At 40.3% G+C, this 13600-nt stretch overlaps 1 protein-coding gene across 1 annotated transcript in view; it reads left to right on the top strand.

Moving 5' to 3' along the window:
• The window catches only part of LOC308143030 (intersectin-2-like), a 35785-nt gene extending 28293 nt beyond the window's left edge, over positions 1-7492 (top strand). Inside the window, 12 exon segments of the mRNA XM_080513687.1 lie at positions 381-572; positions 2885-3006; positions 3092-3198; positions 3472-3655; positions 3749-3847; positions 3937-4104; positions 5144-5356; positions 5459-5580; positions 5670-5752; positions 6243-6326; positions 6429-6602; positions 7000-7492. Of these exon segments, the coding sequence (XP_080369813.1) occupies positions 381-572; positions 2885-3006; positions 3092-3198; positions 3472-3655; positions 3749-3847; positions 3937-4104; positions 5144-5356; positions 5459-5580; positions 5670-5752; positions 6243-6326; positions 6429-6602; positions 7000-7151 (1700 nt within the window). The 3' untranslated portion in view covers positions 7152-7492.
• Positions 7493-13600: the final 6108 nt, after the last annotated feature.

The following is a 13600-nucleotide window of genomic DNA, read 5'->3' as shown; positions in this document are numbered from 1 at the left end:
GAGATCAAAATAAATAAATAAAGTTTAATATTAATCATTTTACCAAATCAAAGAGGTTTAGAACTTATTGTTTTAGAATTCATGTGATGATTGTAGACTGTAAGACTATAATAACATTGGAAACCAGCATTATCATTACAGAAAACATAGGTTTCATTTTCATTTCTTTTAAATTTCTTCACGTAACATGCATTCGGATATGATGCCCTAATTTAAGAATATTTTGCTTTTAACTAATTTTGGTTACCATTTTTTTTGTTTTTTGTTTTTACCTTGTCATGAAACTGAAATTAGAAAATTGCTTATTAATAAAGAATGTATATAGTATGAACGGAATGAATATATCTGTTTTGGTCAAACTCGTACTATCAATTCCCCAGTTTGCCAAGTGATCGCCATGTACAACTACACCGCCGCCAGTCAAGACGAGCTGAGCTTCTCCAAGGGTCAACTCATCAACATCCTTGACAAGACAAACCCTGACTGGTGGAAAGGCGAGGCCAGCGGCGTGACGGGCCTGCTGCCCACCAATTACGTCAAGATGACGACAGATTCGGACCCCAGCCAACAATGTGAGTGAACGTCATCTGTTTTAACATCTCATCTCAAAAGCACAATGATTTTCACAGCACTTTGTGACTTTCATTTATTTTATTTTTTTTTTAACGAATAGTTGGAAATTTGACAGCGATATAGAGAGCATAATGAGACTTTAGACACAGCAGGTTTCTCGGGGGGGGCTCTTCAAGTAAAATTGGACCAATATGAGTTCTGAAATGTCAACAAAAATACTCAATCAAGTGGATGCCAAACCCTTTGTCCCCCATTTGAGTCTAGGTTGAACGAGGGGGTCTTTTTGCGTGGGGTTTGCATGTTTTCCCTGTACTGGTACTGCAGTTTTCTCCCAACGTCCCAGAAAATATATGCAATTAAGATGAATTGATGTATCCCAGTTAATTCTGAGGGACGGAAAACCTTTTTGGGATGTTCCATCTGCTCACTTATAGGCATCTTGGCTTGGCTCAACTGTCCTGTGACTGTGGTTTGGATAAAGAAGATGCATGGATGAATGCGTGATAAATTGTAAACAGGTTAAATTAATGTGTGTTTTTTTCCCCCAATTCTACAGGCGATACAATGCAGCTACAGTTGTCTGTGCTGGAAACAAGATTTTACTCATTTATATTCACAGCTCCTTCACACAGTCTGAAATTTAATGGGCTTTTTTTCTTTGAATAGTAGGTGTAGCAGATATTTGTTAACACCGGTGAAACATCCTCCACATTTAATTAGGAGCTTTGCGTTACTGCGACAGACACGAAACACAGAATTTTTAACTTTAATGAACATGTCCTGAGTTGCATACACAACGGTACACATGAGGTCTGTGTTTCATTACAGGCATAAGATGTAAGAAAATACCATCCTGCTCCAGCTGATGAGATTAGTAATAACATTTACATTCCCAGAATTGCATTATTAATGCACCTGCATGTCAGAGTCCAGCATTAATATTAAAACTATATTAACTGTCTCTTCGTCTCTCCCTCATCTTCACTCATCTCTCCCCTGCCCTCCTCCCATCTCCTCCACATCTGTTTTGTTTTGTTTTGTCTTCTTCTTCCTCCTGTAGGACAGTAATCCTGGCTTTGCTCTCCCCTCTTCTTCCTCCTATCCCTCTCAGTCTCTCCTCTCTGCTTCCGTCTGAGCGAGTCTGAATTCCCCTGTCCTGACAGGAAGCCTCATCGCCAGCGGGAACAGCCCACCTCTCCCGTTTAGGACTCTGGGGTTCTCCACTGTTTTTATTTTCCTTTCTAGGCACACTTGCCTGAATATACTCCTTTTTCTGTTAGATTTCCCCCCCCTGCCCATCCTTGCTCCCCCCTCTCCCGTGGTTTCCCCTTGATATTTGTATACCTATAACTAATTAATCAAGGGAGAGAGGCAGCGGCAGCTAGACGTGACTATTAGAGGCTTTTGTCCCTCTCACACAAAAGCATGGGAATTGTAGTTTTGCTAAAGATAAAATGAATTGTAAATCATTAAAGTTTGGTTACAAGGTATAGAACATATTATATTAGCAGCATCAGGCTGAGGTTATCTGGTTTTCTAATTTACAGCTTTGAATTAGTAAAATAAAGAGTATTTTAACAGGGTCACTCATTCTTGCACTAACAACATTAAACCTTGCTAAAATGGACCAATGAGAAGACACACTGTTGTTAAACACACCAGTAACCTTGAGTGCTGCTTGCTAATGCATTGCTTGAATTAAAACTTAACTCGTTGTGATTTTATTACTCAATTCTAATATGCACCCCTCCATTTATTAATGCTTCCAAGTATTTACAACTGAGCCTCATCCTTATATTGAACTGTGATATCACCAGCAAGGAAACAAAAAATAATAACACGCAGACATTAGCATACTGACAAAGAGTATTTAGAGGAAACAACACCAAAACTGCTGACATCCACATACAACCTTTGCCAAGTTTGAACCTCAGAGACTTGAGCTAGCAGCTGAGTCTTCCACTGCTGTCTCACTCAAGCTTTAGCTACTATATTCATTTACACCTATGCAATCATTTTGAGTGTGTGCTCCTCCATGGGAGGTGCTTTTTTTTTTTTAATTGAGTGTTCTTGGTAGCAGTGTTAGCCTTTGCATTGCTTTGTATGTTCTGTTTATGTACTGCAACTACAATGTGCCTCACTATGTGCATTACCTGTAGATAAAACATCATTAAAGGTATAATAAAGGGACATTTTAAGACAATTGCATGTGCGAGTGGTTCGGACTGACGTGTTTGCCATGCCCGTGCTCCTGTGTGTCGGTGCATGCGTGTCTGCCGTGTGTTGGCATGTGCTGGGACGTGCACTGCAGGGTGTGCAGACCTGATGACGCTGGACACAATGACCCCTCAGGAGAGGAAGAGACAGGGTTACATTCACGAGCTCATCCAGACGGAGGAGACCTATGTGGAGGATCTGGAGCTGGTCCTGGAGGTACACTATAAACATACAGACGGTTTTACAAAGTGGTGTTTAACACTGTCTTCATCAATTTTGTTTGTGTGCTTTTGATTCTTAGGTCTTCTACAAGCCCATGATTGAGTCAGGCCGTCTGACGGAGGCAGAGATGGCAGTGATTTTTGTTAACTGGAGGGAACTCATTATGTGTAACACCAAATTGCTCAAGTAGGTCATTGATCTTGAACCCATATCTGCCTTCTACTCCCCTGTAATGAAGACTTTTCCAACTTATACACCTTAGAATAGAGCTACAAATCAGAATAATTATCTCAAAAAGTCAGAACTCAGAAACACATACTCTTTAAGTATATAATCGTCCAGACTTGGCACTAGTCATTGGTCATTTGTCCTTTTTTTCTGGCCCGTGAGAATTCTACTGCTCACTTGTGGATGTGCAACAAAATCCAGTCTCACATATTCATTATCCATTTGTCTCAGGGCGCTGAGAATCCGAAAGAAGACAGGAGGAGAAAACATGCCAGTTCAGCTGATTGGAGATCTACTGGCATCAGAACTCGCACACATGCAGCCGTACAATCGCTTCTGCTCCTGCCAGCTCAACGCTGCTGCCCTGCTGCAGAGTAAAACCCACAATCAGCCCGACTTTAAAGACTTTCTCAAGGTACAAGTTATCTATCTTCATGGTAGCAGAACATCAGACATGCAGTCGTGTCAGATGGATGAGATATGTATCTCTGTCTGTTTTTTGGAGCAGAAGATCGCCACAAACTACCGCTGTAGAGGAATGCCACTGTCCAGCTTCCTCCTTAAGCCCATGCAAAGGATCACACGTTACCCACTCCTCATAAAAAATGTATGTCAAAAAAAGATCAATATACCAATCAACCTCTACTGTGTGATTACTTATCTCTGCATGTTGCTTGTGGTCCTCCTCTTGGTCAGATCTTGGAGCACACCCCAGATTGCCACGCTGATCGCGTCCCTCTGCGAGAGGCTCTGGATCGAGCGGAGGAGCTCTGTTCTCAAGTCAATGAAGGCGTCAGAGAGAAGGAGAATTCAGACCGGCTTGAATGGATCCAGAGTCACGTCCAGTGTGAGGGGCCCATTGAGGTAAACTCATACGCGCATCATTCTGCTTCTCGATTTCCCACAGACTGCACCAGCTCCCACTTTACCACAATTCACTGTTTCATGCTCAACCACAACACCATCATTGGTCTGTGAGTCTCTTCACCTGTGTGCTTTATCGTCAAACATTAGTAAGGTCGATTGCCACTCAAATCCAATGCATCCATAAGCAGGAGCAATTTGCAGCAATCATTAAAACTGGACAATTTTATCTCCAAGCCACTATTCAAAGTCTGTCTTATGAACATGATACATGCAGCTGCGTCCTATTTTGCTTGATTCCTTATATGTTTACTTTTTATGTTGTTTTGTTTGACTATTGTTTACTCGTCAAACATTAGTAAGCTAAATCTGTTGATGGTTGAAACAAGTCTAACTTTATTTTTTTTTGTAGGCCTTCTCCCCACAAAACCCTTTACCTTTTGTGTGTGTGTGTGTGTGTGTGTGTGTGTGTGTGTGTGTGTGTGTGTGTGTGTGTGTGTGTGTGTGTGTGTGTGTGTGTGTGTGTGTGTGTGTGTGTGTGTGTGTGTGTGTTTCTTTCAAATCGAACTGTGGTAAATTGTTGGTAGTGACAGAAAGACATGAGTAAAACTTTGACTTGAAACATAAGCTATAAAATGCTTCACCAATATGCATGATTCTGCATCCACTATATGCTATGACTTGCAAATTTTATAGAGGTATGACATTTGTGAGAAATGTATCCAATTCAAAGAAATGTTGAAAATGTAGATTGTAAAAAAAGAAAATGTTTTGTGGGATCTTTTTTCTTAAAAATTTTTTTAATACTCAGGGTTTTTTTAATGGTGTTTTTCTACTGTTTTAAAATTTTTTTAATGTTGAAATAGCCTTGAATTTTCCAATTATATTAATGAATTATGTCAATAAATAAGATATTAATAGCTTACCTGGTTAAATATGATAAACACAATGTCCAGATTCAGCATGTGCATGTATCACAGACAACAATACTGTAATATTGTTTTCTTAATCTTTAATCTTTAATCCATCTTTCTTCCAGCACTTGGTCTTCAACTCTCTGACTAATTGCCTCGGGCCTCGCAAGCTGCTTCACAGTGGTCGGCTGTCCAAGACCAAAAGCAGCAGAGACCTCTGGGCTTTCCTTTTCAACGATTTCCTCCTCCTGACTCACAGCGCTAAACCTTTCTCCTCCTCGGGATCAGACAAGTTGTTCAGCCCTAAAACCAACATTCAGCTCAAAATGTACAAAATGGTAAGTTACAGGCCAATCACTCATACAGAAAGTCATAACAATGTACAGATTCTTTACTTTCCTCGTTTACATTAATAATCCGTCGGTTTTTTTCTGTGTTAGCCACTGTTTTTGAATGAAGTTTTGGTGAAAATGCCAGCCGATCCATCCAGTGATGAGCCTCTCTTCCACGTCTCACACATCGATCGTGTTTACACGCTCAAAACTGAGACCTTAAATGAGAGGTATGCATTCAAAAAGACACTGTCATCTCACGTTACCACGACCTGATCATTTTGTGTGTAACACTCACATGCTGCCACTGTTCTGGCAGGACAGCGTGGGTCCAGAAAATCAAAGCGGCATCGGAACTTTTTATAGAGACAGAGAAGAAAAAGAGAGAAAAGGCTTATCAAGGTAAAACAGAAGCCATGACCCAACCTACCTTGCCTTTAATTGTCTAGTATTTGATGTATTTACCGAGGTTTATCGTGCAGCATGATGGCTGAGAAGCCAGTCAGAGGCAGAGTGGGCCGGATGTGAGGCAAATATTAACATGAGCAAATACTATTGTCAGATTTTCACTAAATGGAATCGTCTTCCATGATACTGTTTCATTAAAAAAAAATGTGTTGGAGGATTTAGAGCTTAAAGAAGCACCTTAATCATAAATTAAACTAACAATTTTATTACTGCTGCTGTCTATACAATATACTTTTGTATATCTGTATGTAAATGTGTTCTTATTCAAGCCTATGAAGCATTTCTTTCTGTGATTAGTGCTCATTGGAGTATATAAGTAGACACCTTTAGTGCGTCAACATTTCCGCGGCCCCTGTGTTGTCACATATTAGTCAGCTGTTTTACCAGACAAGATGTGCATCTCACTGCCTTATGTGTGTTTCAGCACGCTCTCTGAAGACCAGTGGAATCGGCCGGCTGCTCGTAACCGTCACAGAAGCTCAGGAGCTCAAAGCCTCTAAACCCAACGGTGAGGTCCTGCCATAGGAGGAAGCTGTTTTTACAGAAAACTCATCTGTGCTGCATAATTCAGTCTCTGTACACCGAAAATGACCTCGTCGTCTGTGTTTAGGAAAAAGTAATCCGTACTGTGAGCTGACAATGGGGGCACAGTGTTACACCTCCCGGCCAATCAGCGACACCCTGAGTCCCAAGTGGAACTTCAACTGCCAGTTCTTTATTAAAGACCTCTACCAGGACGTCCTGTGTATCACTGTGTTCGAGAAGGATCAGTTCTCACCAGACGGTCAGTGAATGAGAACGCAGTCAAAGGAACAGTCCAATGGCTCACTGGATTACATTTTTAAGAGGTTTTTATTGACAGATTCACAGTTCGCGTCTTTCCGGCAAACACATTTTTGAATCGTTAACAGATAAGCAGCAAGAGCGACAATGTTTCAGTAGGTCAAGTGTAAACGAAAAGAAGATACGCATTGTAACTCATTGTAAAAAAAAAAAAGCGGATATCTACATTTGAACGTCATGCAAACACCAACCGCATTCATGCGCTTCCGAAGCAATAGTGTTATACTTTGAAAGAAACATGTGATCACTAGGAATATGTTGTGATGTTTGTCTTTCACAGTGGGGGTTTTTTCCCTACATTTTAAATATGTCTGATCTCACATCTTCTCCGTCTTCAGACTTCCTGGGTCGTACTGAGGTTCCTGTCGCCACGATAAAGAAAGAGATGGAGAGCAAAAGAGCAGCGAATCGCCGCCTTCTACTGCATGAAGTCCCGACGGGAGAAGTTTCAGTCAAACTAGACCTACAGCTTTATGAGCCGACCAAATGAGAAATAAACAGTTTAGGCAACCACATTATGTCTCTGTACTAAGGATCAGACAGGCTTTTTATAAATTGATAAGTTCTCAAATGTTCTTATACACAACTTACAAATGTGCCTTAATGTTTTCCCTTTTAGATTTCCCTCATGATTGAAATTTCTGAAATTCATCTGAACTTTTACTTGTTGTGGAACACACTCACTGCCTCACTTACTATTATTTCCGGTCATCTGTTGCACACTACTGTACAATGTCATGTCAAAGGTTCACCCTGTGGTGTAATAATCAGGTTTGATGTAAAATCCTGAAAATGATGAATAAATTGTAAATACAGTAGGGTTAATTTTTGTGTCGCGGTCCAATGTTTTCCTATTTCATTTTGTCTCGGATGGGGGGAAATAAACGGTTAAGACAGAGGATATGCATACTTTATTTGGATGTGGACGACGACTAAAGTGGACGTAAACCTGCCGCCTGCTGGTGAAAACCACAATCACAGCACTGATGGCATCTTCCATCTGGCGTGGCAAATGCACTGATGTGAGCTGGTATGGTAGCGGCCCTGGACAAAACACATGTAAAACTTTATTTAGCCACTTAGGGTCCAGTATCGTTATAAAAGATAAAACTTAGTCATTTTATTACCTGCTTGACTTGCTTTGTTCAGGCTCATCTTTCACTGGAGTTTTTCCGGGTGCAAGAGCTAAATTCTGCGGACGTTTGCCAAGTTGAGATTCACAGAGTGTGTGACTTTGAGGTGGCGCGACTGTTTTCCTCGACATGTGTATCCATCCTGCCGAAGAAGGGAGAAGCAAACAAATGGAATGTGCAGATATTAAACTTTACTGAATCTGTGATATTGAGTTGAGTTTAAAATTTTGTTTACAAGTTACATGATTAGAATTCATTTCAAAAAATAATTTAAAAGGGAATCCCAATGACTCTTCAGGCCTTAAACTACAAAATCATCATTACCTTCTTCGTAATGATGAGTCGTCCTCCCCTTGAGCCTGCCCTGTAAAAGAGGCTGGAATAGATTTTTTTTTAAGCTTATTGTTCACGTATGAGAGGAAAGCAGAGTGAAACCAGTGATATACACCTTTGGATACTTTGAAATATTAAGAGTGTCTGGAGTAGATTAGTGGATTGATTTCCTTTCAAAAAGAAAAACAATCACTTTTTGTTATGGATCTTTGACGCTGACGATAAAAAAGTTGTACTTATTTAGATCCAAATTTACAAAACGCTTAAAACGAGACACGGTTCAGTTGTTAGATTATGTTCATTTGATCATCTCTGTGGAAAATAAGAGATTCTTTTGCCAACATGCTAAAACATGTTACTCATATTTTCTGTGGACAGACATGAAGTTGAATTCATTACAATCCAGACTGGGTTAAATAACAGTCTAAGACATTACCTTGGTGTGACTAGACTGGAGGTAGTGACTGGGTGAACTCCTGCGCCTCTTGACCACTGCTGGATAGCAACTCGACACTCGTTCCTCTATTTTCTTGTGGAGGGGAAACCACACATTCTCGGCCCATGTTTTGTGGAGCAGCTCCTTCCTCCTCAACTCCAATAAATCATGATGCCTCAGGAAACAATTCAGCTCCTATTGAGTTTTAAATATGGGGAAAAAGAAAAAAAATCTTATTGTATCAACTGTATTTCAAACTGAGGTTTTAAAAGGGGGGGGTAATTTATCATACCTTTATTAACCCTTGTTCCCTATCCAGTATTGGCTGGATTATATTTCGAGCCTGCTGATGTTCAGTCTCCATCTGTGCCTTAATGGTATCATTTAAAGTAAAAAAAAACAAACAAACAAACAAAAACAAAAAAACATGTCCGTCTTGTACATTAGAGGTGTCAGTGCAGTACCTGAAGTTGTCTGAAGGAGGGGTAAGAGAGACATCTCTGTCTTGGCCCACATGGCGAGGACTCGTTGCTTTTCACTTGTCTGACACTTGTACAAATGTTCCTCGTCCTCATAGTTTGCTGAGGCTGGATCATTTTGCGCTCTGTGTTGGCTCTCACATCTGACACATCGTCCTGAAACAGAAAATGTATTTGTTCTGTGGATACATCCCGAACCTGACAAACGTAATCAAGCAACGAGTAACTTTTAGAGCGCTGTTTCCGGGACTCCTTTGTGATCTGTACTGTAGATTCCTGAAGGACATAGACAGAGTTAACAGACAGATCAGTCCTAATCAGGTCTGGCAACAGGGACCACGAGCCAGGCACAGCAGGCAGTGACAGATCATGTCATGACCTGGAAACATGAGCAGCTCCTCACTGTTACACAAATACATGTTGGTAAAACTATGCGATTGGATTTCTTTTTTACATGACCTTGCAGAATTGCCAAATTCGTTTGTCTGAAATAATACTGGCACATTGTCTCGGAGTCCCCAGGATCTGAATTCTCGCCCGCTCTGGTCATTTGCAGATAACCTGAACCTGCTGCGCTTCATCCGTTGTCCTCATTCAACTGACGTATCCGTCCGTCAGTAACCTGACACATCTCTATTCATCTGTACTTAGACATTGACATTCCAGCGCCGCTCATACACAATGTGCCAGCAGTGTAGAAAATTGAGCGATCATGTAGTCACACAAGCCCCTTTCCTCCTGACAAACTGTATCTGATCCGGCCAGAGTGCATACGCACACACTCTCCCTGACATTAAAGGAAGGTAATGAATAATTACTTGGTAAGAGACTGCAGTTTCATCCGTTCTTGTAAAGCAGGAGGAGTACTGAGTGAGCGAGAAACCTGCACTGGTTGAAAAGTGACCCACTCATTAACAGTACAATGGAAACAAGGGCAGTAAACATGGACAAAGTAGAGGCCAGAGAATAACCACTGAAGCAACTTTTGAACAAAAAAATCAACATTTTAATTGGTGAATTTACTTTCTTGACTCTTTTTAGAGCAACAGACCATGTTCAGTTTTAAATTACTTGCTGTTTTCACCAAACTAGGAACTTTAAATCAAAGACAGTTATGGACTACAGATTTTCAATTAAAGCTGCAAGCGGCACTGAACGGGTCCTCGCACACTCCGGCACGTTGAAACATGGTGCACATCGATGGAAATGTGGGCGATTGCATCAACTACTACATTGGACTATCTGGCGACCGACACTGTTTATTAACATGAATTTAAATAACAGACATTTTACATTTTTTCATTATCTATCATTCATACTTTAAACATTACATATTCTCATTTAATGTTCTTGTGTCAAGTAGTTAACCATTAAGCTCTTGTGAATTTATACAAGTTCAGTTGACCTTCATTTGCTTTTAGAGACACAATGGGGTTAAATATATTTGATTTATTTGTGTTTGGAGACCTCAGAAGTGTTAAGCATGTTTAAGAAAATAAATTAATGTATTGCTCTATACCAGGGGTCGGGTACCCGCGGCTCCGGAGCCGCATGCGGCTCTTTGGTCCCTCCACTGCAGTTCATCCCGGAGACGTAAGGAGGCAAAACCACCCAGAGCGAAGTCCTGCTACAAATGTAGGCGCAGCGATTGCGCAACAATAATAGCATGAAGAACGCAGATTTGCTGGACAGCAGCTCAACTAGTATCTGAAGCTGGGAACTTCCTGTACTTTATACAGCAACACTATAGCTTTTTGCAAGTTTATTGCGAACTGGTTGAGAGTGACACAATGTATAGCGAAGAGCACGAGACATTGAAACCACACCGCTCACACTCATGGTTCTAAAAATCCCAGCTGAGAGCTACAATGCATTATGGGAGTTTCTGTTTGTCGTGTTTTAAATGTAATTATTGAAGGTTATATTAGGTTTGTAGTATGGGTAACAATTGTGTTGTGTTGTGTTTTTGTTGCTTAGTTCATGTAGTTAAGTTTATTAGTTGTAAGTTGGCAACCAGCAGTGCAGAAGGTTTTGTGTGTAGTCTCGTCCTGGCATGGTCTGTGGGTGGAAAGGTCAAAATCAAAATGTGCGGCTCTTTGGTTGTTGCGTTCAGTGTTAAATGGTACCAAATGGCTCTTTGAGCATTAAAGGTTGCCGACCCCTGTTCTATACACAATACACTTGTATAATGTGAACAGGTTATATGTGTGTTCTTTACCTCTACTTTTAGCAGACAGACAGTGAAAGGCATGTGGGATATAATCACACCATCAGAGGTACTTTTCTTCAGCTGCCTCATTCCTACATCGAGACAAAACATAGTGATCAATCAGCCTTGAAATCGTTCTGAATAAATAAACGCAAAACATGTGAGTGCGGATCTGCATGTATTTTATTTTAATGTTCTCCACGAGTAACTCGTTATTATGGATTTATTAAGGGAGACTGCCCCCGCAGGAGTCTTAGCCCCTAAATGACATTAGCTTCAGTTCATAACAGCTGTCTATATATGTGTGGGAGTTCATCTCAGCTGTTCTGTGTCTGCTTCTCCTCGTTGCTATTCATTTATCTTGCTGATGAAAACAACATCTCTATTCTCAAGTTCTAACACTTAATAACGTAACTAACCTCTTGCAATAATTCAATCAAACATATCAAAATACTTAGTGAATATCAACATGACTTTCAATCATGAAACTTCAGGTGGATTTACTGAGTAAATGATTCATGTGCAACGCAGACTCCGAATTAGAGACAATTAAAGGTTACGTGGAAAGGTAGTTGTGTTGTTGAACTAAACTAACTTTTTTTTTTTTACATTTAAGTAAAATTTAGGGACTTTTAAAACTGGAGAGCAGAGGAATGTTTCTTACCTGCATTACTTTGGCAACATCTCGATCAGAAGTTCAACAGGAAACAAAATGTCGAAGTCTTTTTTGGTTCTGCGTAAAATAAGCAAGTACATATCAAAACTGTAGATGGTTACTCTGTCCCTCCTCGGAGTCTGTTGACGAGGTGAGGAAAGGAAGGAGAAGGAGACACGGCAAGTGTCCCGGGACTCTTGCAGCAGTGCTGCGCGTTTCCGGAAGGGGCTTTACGTTGCCATGACAGCGGCACATGAGCCGGCACGCACGGGCGCGCGCCGCACATTCTCACGCAATACAGTAATTAAAAACAAGACTAGACAAGGACATTTACACTTACATATAGTCACAAAACATTCACATAAAGCCATAATAAAAAATATTAACAACAACAGAATAATGACGTATTAACTTCTATAATATTCTACAAGTAAACGAAGTCAGGTAGTCCTGACTTAAAACATCAACGAAACAATGTTTATCAAACAACTTAAATACATAATGAAGCTTTATTGTCTTTGTGATTGGGGATCGAGGAGCAGGTGGAGATCCTGACTCCCTCAAACTCACAAATCACGTGAATTTACTGTGTCTACTGGTTACTGCTCCCTTTGAAATTGCTCTTTTTTATTTTGTTTGTTGTACAGATGCTATTGCATCACATGACAGCACAATAGCAATAAATACAATATGACAGTATGATGTAATGATGTACTCTATTCTATTCTATTCTATTCTATTCTATTCTTGTTTCAGAGAAGGGTTAGATGAATTATTACGTGTGCAAATTCTGAGATTAAAGTCAGAGATCTGACTTGATTCTCTGGAGAAAAAAAACCCAGAAAACAGAAATGTCATAATGAAGCAATCTAACTCAGATTCCTTCCCACTCCTGCAGTCAGATCAGAGGAACGACCCTCCTTCTCCTGGACTTGTGTTGTTGATGGTAAATAGATTTAACTTATATGGTGCTGTCCCACTGCTGTTTACATTGTTACTCACATTCACATTCACAGAGCAGTGGAGGCAGCTGTCATGCAAGACACTCAAGCCATTGAGGTCCAGTGTCTTGCTCAAGGACAGACAGGAGATCGAACCTGCCACCCTCCAATTGAGAGCCAACCTGCTCTACAAACCGAGCTGTTATGATTACGTATTTGTAAGAGAAAGTTTTTTTTTCTTGACATCTAAGTTCCAAAATTGCAAACGGATACAATCAGCAGTAGAAAAAACAAATAAGCATTAGAGATGGGAGAGGAAGAAGTTTGAGTCTATTTAGAGACAGGAGAGCCAGAGGGGTTTTGATTGGTTTGATTAAGACGATGGGAAAATTATGATTTCTACTGATATGATGCAGAAAGTCTCTTCTGGCCAGATCTCCAGAGAGTTTGTTTTAGTCAAAGCATGAGGTAACATTATAACAACTCCTGTGTTTAGAAGTTGGCATATCAAATGTGTTATTCATTGAGTTACTTATTATGTATTCATTTAATAAATGAACTTTGGTGATGAAACCACTCATGACTAAATACTTTAGTGTGCTGCTTTTGACTTGGAGCACTTGTTACATAACATCCAGAGGCTTTGTTATTATTTTGTTTGAGCATTCCACATGAAGCATCACACAGACACATCAGGATCAGTCTTGTGAGGAAGAGGGATTTGCTCCTTTAAGGGCTCTGAGCCAAATCCTC

The sequence above is a fragment of the Blennius ocellaris genome, assembly GCF_963422515.1.
Source record: "Blennius ocellaris genome assembly, chromosome: 18".
NCBI classification, from domain to species: Eukaryota; Metazoa; Chordata; class Actinopteri; order Blenniiformes; family Blenniidae; genus Blennius; species Blennius ocellaris.
The sequence above is the reverse complement of the archived record's forward strand: the minus strand, read 5'-3'. Positions and strand labels throughout refer to the sequence as shown.